General features: G+C 44.6%; 1 protein-coding gene across 5 annotated transcripts in view; it reads right to left on the bottom strand.

The window, feature by feature from the left end:
• Nucleotides 1-13,436, bottom strand: part of pou6f2 (POU class 6 homeobox 2) — a 97,382-nt gene that overhangs the window by 57,721 nt on the left and 26,225 nt on the right. For 4 of the 5 annotated variants that reach the window (XM_077012234.1, XM_077012235.1, XM_077012236.1 and 1 more), the window contains 2 exons: nucleotides 5,668-5,759; nucleotides 1,748-1,970 (listed from right to left, as the gene is read on the bottom strand). In XM_077012234.1, the coding sequence (XP_076868349.1) occupies nucleotides 1,748-1,970; nucleotides 5,668-5,759 (315 nt within the window). Of the gene's footprint in view, nucleotides 1-1,747; nucleotides 1,971-3,718; nucleotides 3,867-5,667; nucleotides 5,760-13,436 lie in introns of those variants that run through there. The other variant, XM_077012238.1, reaches the window with a different exon arrangement.

Raw genomic sequence — 13,436 nt, 5'->3', positions numbered from 1 at the left:
GGAGTGCTTGGCACTCGACTGACCAGGTCTGGCAGAACTGCTGCGTCAGCATCCAATTGTCAACACAGGCATGATGGGAAGGGACAGGGCGAGGGGCCCAGCCGCTGTGGGGGGAGGGGCCCAGACACAGGCAGGACGTCTAGCTTCAGACAGGCCCCGTGGTATCAGACCTTTATTTGTCCACTTTTGGCAGACTATTGAAGCACAGGTCAACAGGTCCATGTCAACGACACATGTCCGGGCTTCTAGAGACCTTGTTTCCTGTCTGCTCCTGTTATTGGATAATGTACTGAATTATGTTAATGTTTCCTATAGCGTTCTTCTATACAAGGCTGGTCTAAATGTAAAAGTTCTGGTTTAGGCCTCAATACTGCAGGTTACATATGGACGTCAGTTACCTAAGCCTGTGAATTTAGTGCTTTAAGAAAAGAAAATAACATTTAACATTCAGGCCAAAGACACATAAGGAATAAGTAGTTACTTGAAGCATAGAGGCTGAAAAGCCTCCCAAGGGGCTTAACGTCTTAACGTTCAACGTCAGACCCTACTGTCTATTTTAGAAGGGTCTAGAAGGCAGAGGCAGGCCCCATGGGTTGTTACGGTAACTGAGGGAATGCTGGGTACACAGAGTTTTTCTACTCACATGAGTGTTTATTAAAAGCCCCACTGCTCTGATACCTGTTGTTATTTATGCATGTTTGTGTCCATTAGAGTCATCCTCTCCATCAAAATGCCATCCATCCATTCAACTCCTCCATTTGGGGTCACTTTTTCCCTGCCTGTGCATTATTTTAATCTCTAACCTCCTCCGGGCGTGGGGGGAGGGGGAGGAAAAGTTACTACTTTACATGCACTCAGATTCATAACTTGGCATTTTTTAGTCAGGCATTAGTAAGGGCACCTCATCCAAGATTTATGACCGATGATTTCCCGCGTCCACCCCTCAGTCTAATGGTATAAAAGAGACAATGTTTTAAACATTAAAATGAAAACCATTTACAACTATGATCAAAAGAGAACACTCGCACATTAAAGTTTAAAAGGGGCAGAGACAGTCGGGCCTGTGTGGTGGTGGTGTTGGGGGGGGGGAGCGAGGCAGACACGGAGAGGAAGAGGGGAGGAAGAGGAGCTGTGAGCACGCCAGCAGACCCTCCGACGCGGTCAGGGGACGGGCACAGAGTGCTTCTGCGCCAGGCTGCAAAATGCTGACCTGTAATGAATCTGAACTTCTCCATCAACCCAATTCTCCCCGACCCAATTCACCTGCCGCCTCCACCCTGAGACGGAGGTTCGGTTCCAAGACGCATCACAGGGGCATGTTACACAGGCACTGGCTGGATAACACAGAGCTGGAGATATACACTACATATGCTACATACACCGGCGATGCTAGACAGAACAGAAACAATATGGTGTACTTAATGCAGTTTTTTGTGATACATTTATTTATTTATTTATTTATTTTATTGAGTTTAAAACTGAACCTTTAGGTTCTGATTGGAGTTGCAATGAATTGCTTGAACATATTGTCACCGTGTGCCGTGTGTCTCAAATTGTTTTAACAAATCTGATTCATGTGTGTACACACACACACACACACACACACACACACACTTCTCCTTTCTGATGCCTTTTATTTTCATGCTCTTTTTTCCCTTTTTTAAAATAAGAGAACAAGAAATATCCAATGACACCTGCCAGTGACATTTGCATAAAGCTACGTGATTGGTCCACAGGCGACTCTTACCTTGCAGGTTCTGTAGGGGGAGGGTCATGATGCCTCCGGCGGCCGCGGCCGCCACTAGACCCTGAATGTTTGCCGCGGTGGGCAGAGAGAGGACCAGGCCCTGCTGCCCGCCCAGATGCCCGCCCGCGTTGAAGGGAATCAGGATGGGCTGGTTGAGACCGGGCGCCCCGCCCGACATCACCCCGCTCACGGCTGAGGCCAACTGCTGCGCCACCAACAGGGACTGGAGAGGAATGACACGATGAGACAATTAACAACAACTAATACAGAATTCAGTCAATTCAACACACTTCACACAAGGACCAGGACACCGGTCTGGTTAGCACCATCACAACAGGGATCAAATAATACAAATGTGGGCCTTTTTATATCAATGCACACCTTTGTTAGCTCACTTTTTTGGACAATTATTAAAGTCTTTATACGTGTCCCTACGTATATCATTGAAAATATAAACAAAGTTTGCAGGGGTTGCAGGAGTGGGGGGGGGTGTTATGGTAGGCAATTTGTGGCAAAAACAGTATAAAAGTGCAGCTAACAGAGGAAGACGTTTGAGTAAAACAATACATTTTCATCCTGCTGAGTGTGACAAATCCCACAGCTGGACACAGACTGGAGCGCTTCCTTAAACTGGGCTCTCTCCAGTCACCCTTCCCCGTGAAGAACATGTCTCTGGTACTAAAGGCAGTGGCAGCAAAACACCTCACTACACTTTCAACCTGTCAGCGTTTTCTCCTTCCCTCTCTCTGCTTCTCATTCTCTCTCACCATAATGCACATGCGTGTGCGCGCGCACACACACGCACATGCACACACACACACACACACACACGCATGCACACACACGCACACACACACACACACACATGCACACACACACACATGCACACACACACACACACACATCTCCATCATTCATATCTACATTTACTGCTGTGTTGAGTTTATACCGACACACACTGATCCATGCTTCCCTGCCATCACAATGTAGAGGACTACCAAGGAATACATCAGCAAGTTTATAATTTATTATTCTGTGCGAACACGGATGATATTCTGAATGTATTCTACACCACACTTACAGACATGGTTACCTGCAAGGAGCCACTCCAGAGTCATGTATTGTTGAGTGTAAAGAAGGCACTAAAATGATCTGGTCTAAATACTTTGGTCACAGGCCTTAAGATCCAACCAGCTGTGGAGGTTGGGGGGCCACACAACCCCCAGCCTCCACAGGTCTCAAGCAGACCCCCGACTGAAGCACTGCCCTGGGCTGCAGCCCACGGGTCACCCGGGGGGGAGGGGGTTGGGTGGGGGTGGTTGGAGGTGGTTGTGACTGAAAGAGGACTGTTTATAAGACACTGACAATATATTGCATAGAAGAGCAAAGTATACCAAAGTATGATTGCTTTAATTAATACATTTCACTCAGTTACATTTAAAGCTGGCTCTGTTATGTGGACTACTCCGATTTACATATAAGGAAGGACAATTCAATGCTATTTGATGATCTTATGAAGGATTATGATGGATTCAAGAACTGAAATCTACACCAAGCTGACAAAGAGAGTTTCCTTCACAGGATTCACATGTGAATCTTTTTTGTTTAACATTCAACAGTATGCCATTTGTCATTTCACCTGGAGAGGGCTCTTTGAACACTGACTTAAGAGAAGTGGGTGGGGGTGGGGGTGGGGTGGGGAAATCAATTAACCACTCAAAGGATCGCAACAAAGCTAGCTATGACAGAGTCAAGTGACATATGCTTAATCTTGCTGTTTTAAGTGCATGTGATGTTGAGGCACAAAATCAAAGACAGCCTTTCAACATTTGCTCTTCATCTCAAAGCGAAGTGTCATCTCACGTGTCACATTCTGGTCTGACACTGAGAACGGTGCCACGTAGAAGAGACTGATATTAAAGGCCATTCTGGCTCAGACAGAACGCGCTGCTCATTTCAGAATGTGCATACTTGCGCAGTAAGTGCTGTTTTGACGAACAGGCTTATTGGCCAACAGCAGAATCGGCCTTGTTTGCCAAAGGTGCCCGGCACCCAGAAATGTGGTGGTCTCAGGGAACGAGAGGCACCTTGGTCTCACAGGGATGTCAGGAATCCAGTCAAATGCCCTTGACCTGCACAAACACCCCATGAAAGGAAAACATCTTTAGAAGTTGTAAAATATGAAAGGCTTTCCATACACGAAAATATTTTTATTTTTGTATGTATTTCCAAAGCTTTTCTTTCTGTACTCCACAGAGGGGGGTGTAGCAGGCTGCTTAAACCACAGAGGGGTATAACTACACTAACTACATGGCATGTGAGGGTTTATTTAATAGCTTAGTTTGTGGATGAAACACACGTTTCACCTGGAGTGTGCATGAATGCCACCGGTGCCAAGTTCTGTGGTGAAGATGACCAGATATCAGCCCAAATCCTTCATAGGTGCCGCCTAGATGATTTTTGACCCTCTAACATCTTTAAGTTAGCAATCCTACTTCCAATCACAGCACTTTTTTACATTTTTATAGCACTGACAGTGAAACTGGGAGGGGTGGTTCGTTTCTTTATTTCTGTGTGTGTTTGTGTGTGTGTGTGTGTGTGTGCGTGTGTGTGTGTGTGTGTGTGTGTGTGTGTATGGATATATGTCCCATCCACTCACTCATTTTACTCCACTGATACATACCCACCTTGTTTTCCCATAAGCCCCCTTTCCATCCTACAGGACAGCTGGCGAATGAATCTAAACCCCAGTGTGGTTGTGAAATAGGACATTCTTTAAACACTCTTTAAAATGATCAGGAGACTCCACATTTGAAATCTCTGTTCATTTGAGTCACGATGTCTGCTCTATTAATTTCATATTTTCAGCACCTCGGGACATTTTAGAAGACATTATAGTTTTATCTTTAAACATCTAAATTCACTCCATCTCACGTTTTTCCTCGGTTGTTTTGGAAAAGGAAAATCGCTCAGCTAACCATGTTCCGTGGTTTTTAGGGCAATCTGAGAAATTTTGTTCTTTTGATGCTACTTTCGTCCATCGTGAAAACCTGCCAAACACAACTAAATTACACAGTCAGCATCAGTGATCAGCATACTGTCATAAGTCTGAAATGAAGTCAGCTGACTCATCAGCACATTTCTCAAAGCCTCTCGATCATAATTGCCAGCATGTTTAGCGCCTGGGCGACACCTCGGCCTCCTCCTCATTCCTCCTCCTTTTGGTCTTTTCACTCCTCCTGAATCTGTGTTTCACTCTCATGAAAGGAACCCAAGCCCCATGGCTGGCTGGTCAAGGAAGCTGCTGAGAGATTATCCACAATCACACTGATAGCAGGCCTGTGTCAGTGCATCGGGGAGAGGAAGAGGGAGAGGGAGAGAGGGAGAGGGAGGGATAGAGAGAGGGAGAGGGAAAGAGAGAGAGAGAGAGAGAGAAAAGGAGAGAGAGAGGGAGATTCATGTAGGGCTAACTGCCCTCTTACAGACCCGGCTCTGTAATGGCAAAGTGCACAATATCCGACTGAGGAGTGAGAATCCATCATAACATATTGATCCTGAAAACAGAAGAATTGGCTGTGGCCAGAACAGAGAGCAACGTGGGTAAGAAAAGTATTTGTTTTGGCACTCCCGTTTCCACAGCACTGGTGTTCTAGGGTGAAGGTCTGGCGTGAGACAGTGCTACATTTTGTGGTATTGTGGGATATGGCATTACAACCTTCCCACCTTTTCCTCATTCTTCATGTGCACTTGTGCCCAATATGCAGATTTTCAGCTCTGGAAGTTTGTCAAGAGAGATTGTTTACTGTAGATGTGACGGTGAACCTCAGCCTGGGAGGGATGCACAAGTGTTTGAAAGGTGAGTGGAGGTGTGTGTGTGTGTGTGTGTGTGTGTGTGTGTGTGTGTGTGTGTGTGTGCTTACCTGTGGTCCAACTGGATACGCAGGATGAGACATGGGACCCTGCTCAGACGGACTGCTGCTAGCATCAGACTGGACGGAACCATCTCTGCCTCCTGACAGTGAGAGACAGAACGAATGAGAGACAGACAGACAGAGAGAGAGAGAGAGAGAGAGAGAGAGAGAGAGAGAGGGAGAGAGAGAGATGCTTATATCTCTACCTGCCAAAAATTCAATCGTGTTTTCAAATACCATTACAATTGCGCAGCCGGAAAACTATCAAAAATATACACTATCATTGCCTCCCATTTCTTCTGCCCCTAGACAGACGTGCTGGGGTGGCAGTGTGGCCCCAGCAGCATGCTGGGTAAGTGCTGGGCTAAAGTGTTTTATCAATACATAAACACACGCAGCCCTAAACACACAGCAGCCCTGTAGCACACGGTTCATTGCATCACCTCCATTTCACACTGTTCATCAGTTTACATGCCGGAGAATGGCTAAGACCTGTACACACACACACACACACACACACACACACACACTCGCACACGCACACACTCGCACGCTCACACACTTGCACGCTCACACACTCGCACACACACACACACACACCTATGTACACTACCTGATATCTTTATGCAAGATGCACACACGGAAATTAACTCACATTGCACTCACATATGCACACCATACGCACACAATTAGAGAGAGTTGTAGGGGTCATGCTGATGACACACACCTCAGAAAACAACAGTTCCATTAGAGTGTGGTGCATGCATGTCTCCGACACACCATTAGGGCTAAAGAATGAGGCATGGATCTGTTTTTCAAATTCCAAATCAAATCAGTTATGTGTTGTAACTCACTGTAAGGGACTTCAGACACAACAGACCCATCCGTCTCTTTTAACACGCCAGAGTTTTTTCCTTTATTACAGACATCAGAGTCTTTATGGACCTTCACACGGCGTGCAGACGTCATGTGAGGCCCGCCTGCAAAATCGACCAAAACCGCCGGTCTCCTTTCAACTCGGCCGAATGTCCAAAAGGATTCTGCGTCCAGCCACGGAGTCTGACTCTTATGTCAAGGGAGAGAGTGTCACAAAAGTGAGAAAAAAAAACCCACCCACAAGGACACACAAACACAGACATGCGCGTGGGCATATAGAAAGAAAAGATTCCCAGCTCTTGTATGGAGCCCTTGTGTGTAGAAATGTAATTATGAGTCCTGAGAATGCTATCTGCCCAACAAAGGCCTGCCTGTCTACCTGACCTTGTACAGGTACATAAAGACTTCAATATACATCCACACCACGCAGGGATTTAAGTACGCCCATGACACACACACTTGCCGGGCTATGTGTAAAAAGTCGAATTAAGAAAGAATTGTGCGGTTTTTCTGTTTGTATGTTTCTTTCTTCATTTTTAACACCTTGGACCAAGTGATGCTTCTTTGTTATGCCTTTCAGAACATGAGTTCATGAGCACAGCTTCCTTTATGTACGAGGCATCTATTGGTCCCTCAGCATTTCAGGGACTGATTTCAGTTTTCAAAAGGTCATGTCACCGATGATACTAACTACACAAAAACACAGAAGCACAATATTTCTTACACCACCTATTATTTAGAGTCATAGAAGTATCTGTTTAAACTTTGAGCCTGAACCCTGGCTTTAGATCATGGCTGGTCCTTATTCTAGGAGAGGATTTGTGGTTTAGGATTAGCGTTAGTAAAACCACAGGCAGTCTCTCGAATCCAGTGGATTTAATTGATCTAGTGGATTGATCTTGGCCCTCCAAGTGTTTTTACTGCCCACCCAGTCTGCACCAGACTGAGTAGTTTGCCAGACATTCCTACCCATGCGGGCACTAATACTCACATACAGCCAAGTCAGGTGTCTAAGCAGGATTGACTACACTGGACATGTTGCTATGCATTATGGGTCATGATGACAAACAGTCCAACAAAAACCTGCTTTTTTTCAGAACAATACTGAAAGCAGTTATCAGTAATGAGGCTTTTTAAAATAACAGAATTTTCATTACAATGAAAAGCATGTTTCCCATTGACATCTTCAATAAATTGCAAATGTGTCATGGTATTGTTATGGAACAACTTTATTACATATCCAATACTGGAGAAAAGCGACACGTTTTTCATGTATAATGTCCACTAGCTGACTGGTGAAAAATGAAGATGACTGTAAATGAACAAATTAAGGATACAATTATGAACACAAACATTGGCTTCAACGCTCACGGAAAGACACGCTCTGCTCTACAAGCGTGCCACACTGCCAGAAAACGTGACACTATGCAAATACGCAGATTTTTTCGCAGTGATGTGATTAGCGTAACATCACCGCCCACGATCAATAAATATTCCACACACATCTGTATCCTTGGCTGACCTTAAAATGTGTTCCATCAATGGAAGAAAGAAGAACGTTCCCTTTGCCCACGTCCTCGACGTTAAACGTGTTTTAGTTGTATGGGGGGAATGCCCGAAATCTATAATAAACACACACACATGGGGCTTCTCCACGTGTGCTATAGGACGATTTTTACCGCTCGCTGCAATGAAATTAAAGAGCTGATGGAGAAAACATCTGGGGGATTTGGATGGTCATTTCGTCCCATGATCAGATCCCAGTGTTCTTTTAAACTGTTTATTAAAGGGAGCCCTAAATGGATTACCTTCTGAACACAGGCACCACACTAATGCCAAGGTTACTGACAGGGGGAACACTCTACTTTAGACAAAGAAGATGTCTCTCATAAATGCACTTTATATATCTGCAATTCTGGTACTAAATGTATTAATAACAATGACTCCATGTCAATAATACACATTTTTTCCTTAAATGTTTTATCAGCAACAACCAAAATATATATTTTATTGGTATTTTGAAATTGGTAACTAAAAACTCCAGAATGTAAGTTAACTACTGGATTTGTTCCTAGCGGCCGCCTAGCGTCTCAGTGCTAATCTCTCCAGGACTCTGAAGCTCCGAATCTGATGCACCAGATGTTTCCGAGACGGACTGTGCCCGACGTGGTAGCTCTGACGTTACCTTCTGACTTTCTCTCACACACTCCACCTCCGTCGGAAGAGGAAAGAGGGGAAAATCTGCTATTTCAAGAGAAGATTTAAAAAATTGCTCCAGGACTGTGAGTACATCAGGCAGAAAGAAAACTGCAAAATACGTTTTACTTAATGGGGTGTTGCACGGGGACAAGAAGTTAAGGTTCTTAACCATCCTTGAGCCAAGAAAATGCCTTTCTGTCCTACAGTGGTCAGGGAGGGCCAGGAGGTTGCTTGCTGTGCCCTGACCAGCCTTGTGGCTAGCAGCCATGCATGCAGGAATCAAGTGCAGGAACTAATGGACTCTTTCATGTTGAAAAACAAAGAACCTGTTCTGAACCCTCTGAGCCTGCATGCATGTCAATGCGCTCTGTTAGCATGTGACGTATTAGCAACAACAGGGCTAAAAGCTAGCAGGTCGGCACAAGAACACAGACTCCCATAATCACAGTGTGCTAAAATTACAGAGTGGGTCACACTGCGGTACCAGATCCAGTCGGATCATGCTATTCAAATAGCTACTGAGAGGTTCGACCTTGCAGAGAGCCACCTGGCTTCACTTACTAGGGTGGTTATTATACAAATAGGTGTGGTTGTTGGTGCAGGATGTGTAAAACTATGTTTCAAAGGAAACCTTCATTTATTGCATATGTTAATCACCCACGATACTTTGCAGGTCCATCAGCTCCATAAACTGGTCAGACGCTGGCGGGATCTAAAAAGAATGACAACGGTCTTGCTGTGGGACGCAAAGTAGAAGTATTGCCATTACATCAAAACTCCTCCTGCACATTGATCATCTAAGTGGCGACTGTGGAGCAGGGATGATCAGGCCGGGAAGGAGTGATCGTGTTCTTTTATTAAACCCCCCCACCCCCCCCACAGAGTACAAAGAGCTGACTTTAACTGACCTCGTCTGAGCAGAGCGTTTCCACCCCCCACCCCCCACCAAGGACAGCCACAAAACAGGCAGCCATTCCAGCATCGTAGGCACAGCAGTCCCGCACCCCCCCCCCCCTAATCAAATGGCCGTTATTGAAAGCTTTGTAAAGCGCCCGCCCGACATTCACCCCCTCCCCTCTCCCCAAAGTGCATTTATGAATCAATTTCTCCCTCCTTAAAAAGAGGAGCTTTAACACTTTAGCTATTTTAGTGAAAATGCGTTATATCATAAGTCGACTGGTGGGGGGTGTGGAGGTGGGGGGGCTGCAGTACAATCAGTCTATTCAGAATCAACAGGCCAGGGCACTGTGAGCTCCTGGCAGGTCTTAAACACCTCACAGCACTACGCTTTGTGCTACATACCTATTTATCATCTGATTTCTCGAGAATTCAGCAAATACATTACATATTACAATGCCCACAGAAACGGCACTCTGTGCTATTCAGCTGCCGAACAGAATATGAGAATATGCTGATTCACAGAAGATTTGCATGCGACATAGTCATAGCCTGTTGACATGTAATACACAATCTGCTGGCTGTTGGTTTATCTGAGGCAACTGGGAAACAACATTTTCTTGGCTTTTACCTTCATGTCTCATGTAAAAACGGCGCTTAGGCAGCGTAAACACTAATCAGACATAGCAGTAGGAGCACTGATCAAGCTCAAATCTATAAGCACTCTTTAAACAGATTTAGCCGCTCTGGGTTGGATTATATGATTTGGTCTATAATTTTGCTTCTAACATGATGTATACAGTAGTTCTTATTAGGGCTGATCAGCAACTGCAAATAAGAGAGTCACGGTTTTGTTCAGAGGCTTGTTTGAGACTCACAATTTACAGCTAGCATTGGAGTTTAAGTCCAGTCAATAATCAGAACCATGTTTAAAATGCATGACCTTTGTTTCAGACTAGTTAATACGGCTGATGAGCATGGGAAAGTAGCCCTTTACATTAGCTCAGAGAAAGACAAAAGAGAGAAACCTATAAAAGGAGAGAGAATTGACAGAAAGACGGAGCTGAAAGAAACATCTACTGCATGGATCCTTCCATCACCGACATCATCCACATGGATTAAGTATTGTAAAATGGTCTGTTTCTTTTAGTTCAGTTCGTTTACATGGATTTTCAACAACTTTAGATTCTGGAACTTGTTTTGCGTCTGCATACAAGAGTAATCTATGGGGAAGGTTAATGGCTAATATATACATATATACAGTACTGCTTGAAGGTATGTGAACCACCCAAACATCATACCTGAATTCAAACCCATCTGTGCAGTTAGAACACACACACAAACACACTAGTGATTACTTGGGGGCTGTGGGTCACACGTGCCCAGAGCGGTGGGCAGCCCTAGCCCGACGCCTGGGGAGCAGTTGGGGTTAGGTGCCTTGCTCAAGGGCACCTCAGTCATGGCCTCAGGTCTAGGAAGGAAATGTGCAGGTCCAGAGGCAGGAAAGTGTGCCCAGACCTTCACATCCACCATCCTTCACTGCTGGGAGGAGGTTCTTCTCTTTATATGCAGTGTTGACATTTCTCCAAATATGACGCCTGTGTTTGTGGCCAAATAATTACATTTTGGACTCATCTGTCCAGAGGATGTACTTCCTGAAATCCTCTAGTTTGTTCTCTGGCAAAGTTTAAATGGGCAACTTTGTTCTTTCTTGAGGGCAGAGACATCCTTTTAGCATCTCTCCCATGAATGCCATGTCTATTGATTTTTCGCCTGATTGTAGACACATGTACATTTATCCCAGATGCTGCCAGAGAGATCTGCAACTCTCTGGAGGTGATGTGTGGGTTGGCCTTTACCTGAATTATCATTTTTCTGGTGCTTTTTGGTCTAAGGTTTGATGGCCGTTCACTTCTGGGCAGAGTTGCAGTGATGCTGAGTGCCCTCCATTTGTAAATGATTTGTCTTACTTTGGATGGATGGAGATGAAATCTTTTGGAGATGCTCTTGTATCTCTCCTCAGACTGATGGGCCATCACCACCTTCTTCTAAACTTCTTTCTTTCTATCTTTCTATCTATCTATCTATCTATCTATCTATCTATCTATCTATCTATCTATCTATCTATCTATCTATCTATCTTCCTGATGTCCACAGATGTCTCTTTTCCTCTTGGCATTGTTGATCTGTGTGCTTTATGCTTTGGCACGACGTGGTTTGGTTTCCTCTCCCTCAGTGTGGCTCAAATCTTTTCCCAAGGATGTCTCATTTGATTGGTCTGCTTAATTGATTACTAGAGCACTCACTGTCTTTTACCTTAAAATAATCAATGCAGCTGTGGTTAATTTTTCTTTGATTCCATGTTTCATGTAGTCTGCTAGAAACTCACATACGTCCCTCAAAACAAGTAAATGGGATTAATAAACATAAACCTGACATTTCACCATGTATGTATCATTATATATATAAGAAACAGAACAAATACTGTGAACAGGCTTTGAAAAAAAAAAACATTGAGTTCGTCCCACATGTTTATTTATTTGTGTTTTCAAAAACCAGCAACTGTCACGCAGCAATCTCCCCCCCATTGAAGAAGGAGGCAGTGAATGAGGAGGAACCCCAACCCCCCCACCCCCACAACGGGACAGGACACTGGTTTAGCTTCTGAGCTCATGCAGACGAGTCTGCCCGTAATGCTTCCTCACCACTCCTCATCCTCGAGCAACGTCAACTCGATTACCTCGGGGCTGAGAGAGACAACTACCCAACCGGATCGACATCCTTTTTAGGCCCATCTGCAAAAGCCAAGGTGTCGAGGTCTGGCCCTGCCTGAGGAAACGCAAAACCCTTTTAGAGCAAACTAGAGGGCGTCAGAGGGCAGCAGAGGTCACCGTGTTTCCCGCTCATGCTAACCCTTTCTTAAATTATCTTAACTGCATTTGCAACAAATAGGATTCTGCCTCCTGACCCCCGTACTGTCCTGCAGAACGGGCCACGTCTTGCCTGCTTTTTTTACTTCATCCCTCCGTGAAAACATCCTTCTTTCAGCCTTTCTGTGTCTTTCTAGCCATTTAGCCAAAAGGCTCCTCCTTTCAAAACTGCTACACAGCAGGTTGACTCAGAAAATATTGTCGTGCTATTTTCAAACGACTTGCTCATCATACATTTAGAGTTGATTAAACAATAATTGTAACAAATAATTGGTTTCAATTTTCTGGCTTCAAAACTTCTATAAATAGTGTTATTGTGAACAACAATTTCTCTAGGAATGTGTAATTTTGATGCAGTTGTATGTTGTAGTTGCAGTTGTATTTGCTATTTATATGTAGCTGTTGCTTTCATTTAATTCCATTTGAAGTACACAAAAAGCTTGGTTTCAAGTTGCTTCCTAAAGAAGTAATTCAAACGTTTTATGAACCTTTTTATTCTCCTCGCAATAACAAATGTGATGCTGTTAACATGCAGCCAATACCAAGTCCTGGTAAATGCCACAGACAAAAATATACAATCTAATGAATTCACAAAAAATCTTACTAATTGTTATAAAAGCAGATTCAGGAGGAAAATGTAGATTCAGGATTCAGGGAGACAGAGGATTCCCAGGGTGAGTAACTGAACGCAGAAGACCCAACACAAGCACGTCACCTGCTGACCCATAGATCACCCACACACACACCCACCCACACACATCAACATCCACTCATACACACACACCCACACACACCCACACACACCCACACACACACCCACACACACACCCACACACACACACACACACACACACACACACACACACACACACACAC

The sequence above is a fragment of the Brachyhypopomus gauderio genome, chromosome 7 (genome assembly GCF_052324685.1).
Source record: "Brachyhypopomus gauderio isolate BG-103 chromosome 7, BGAUD_0.2, whole genome shotgun sequence".
NCBI lineage: Eukaryota > Metazoa > Chordata > Actinopteri > Gymnotiformes > Hypopomidae > Brachyhypopomus > Brachyhypopomus gauderio.
This window is presented reverse-complemented; position numbering and strand designations above follow the sequence as displayed.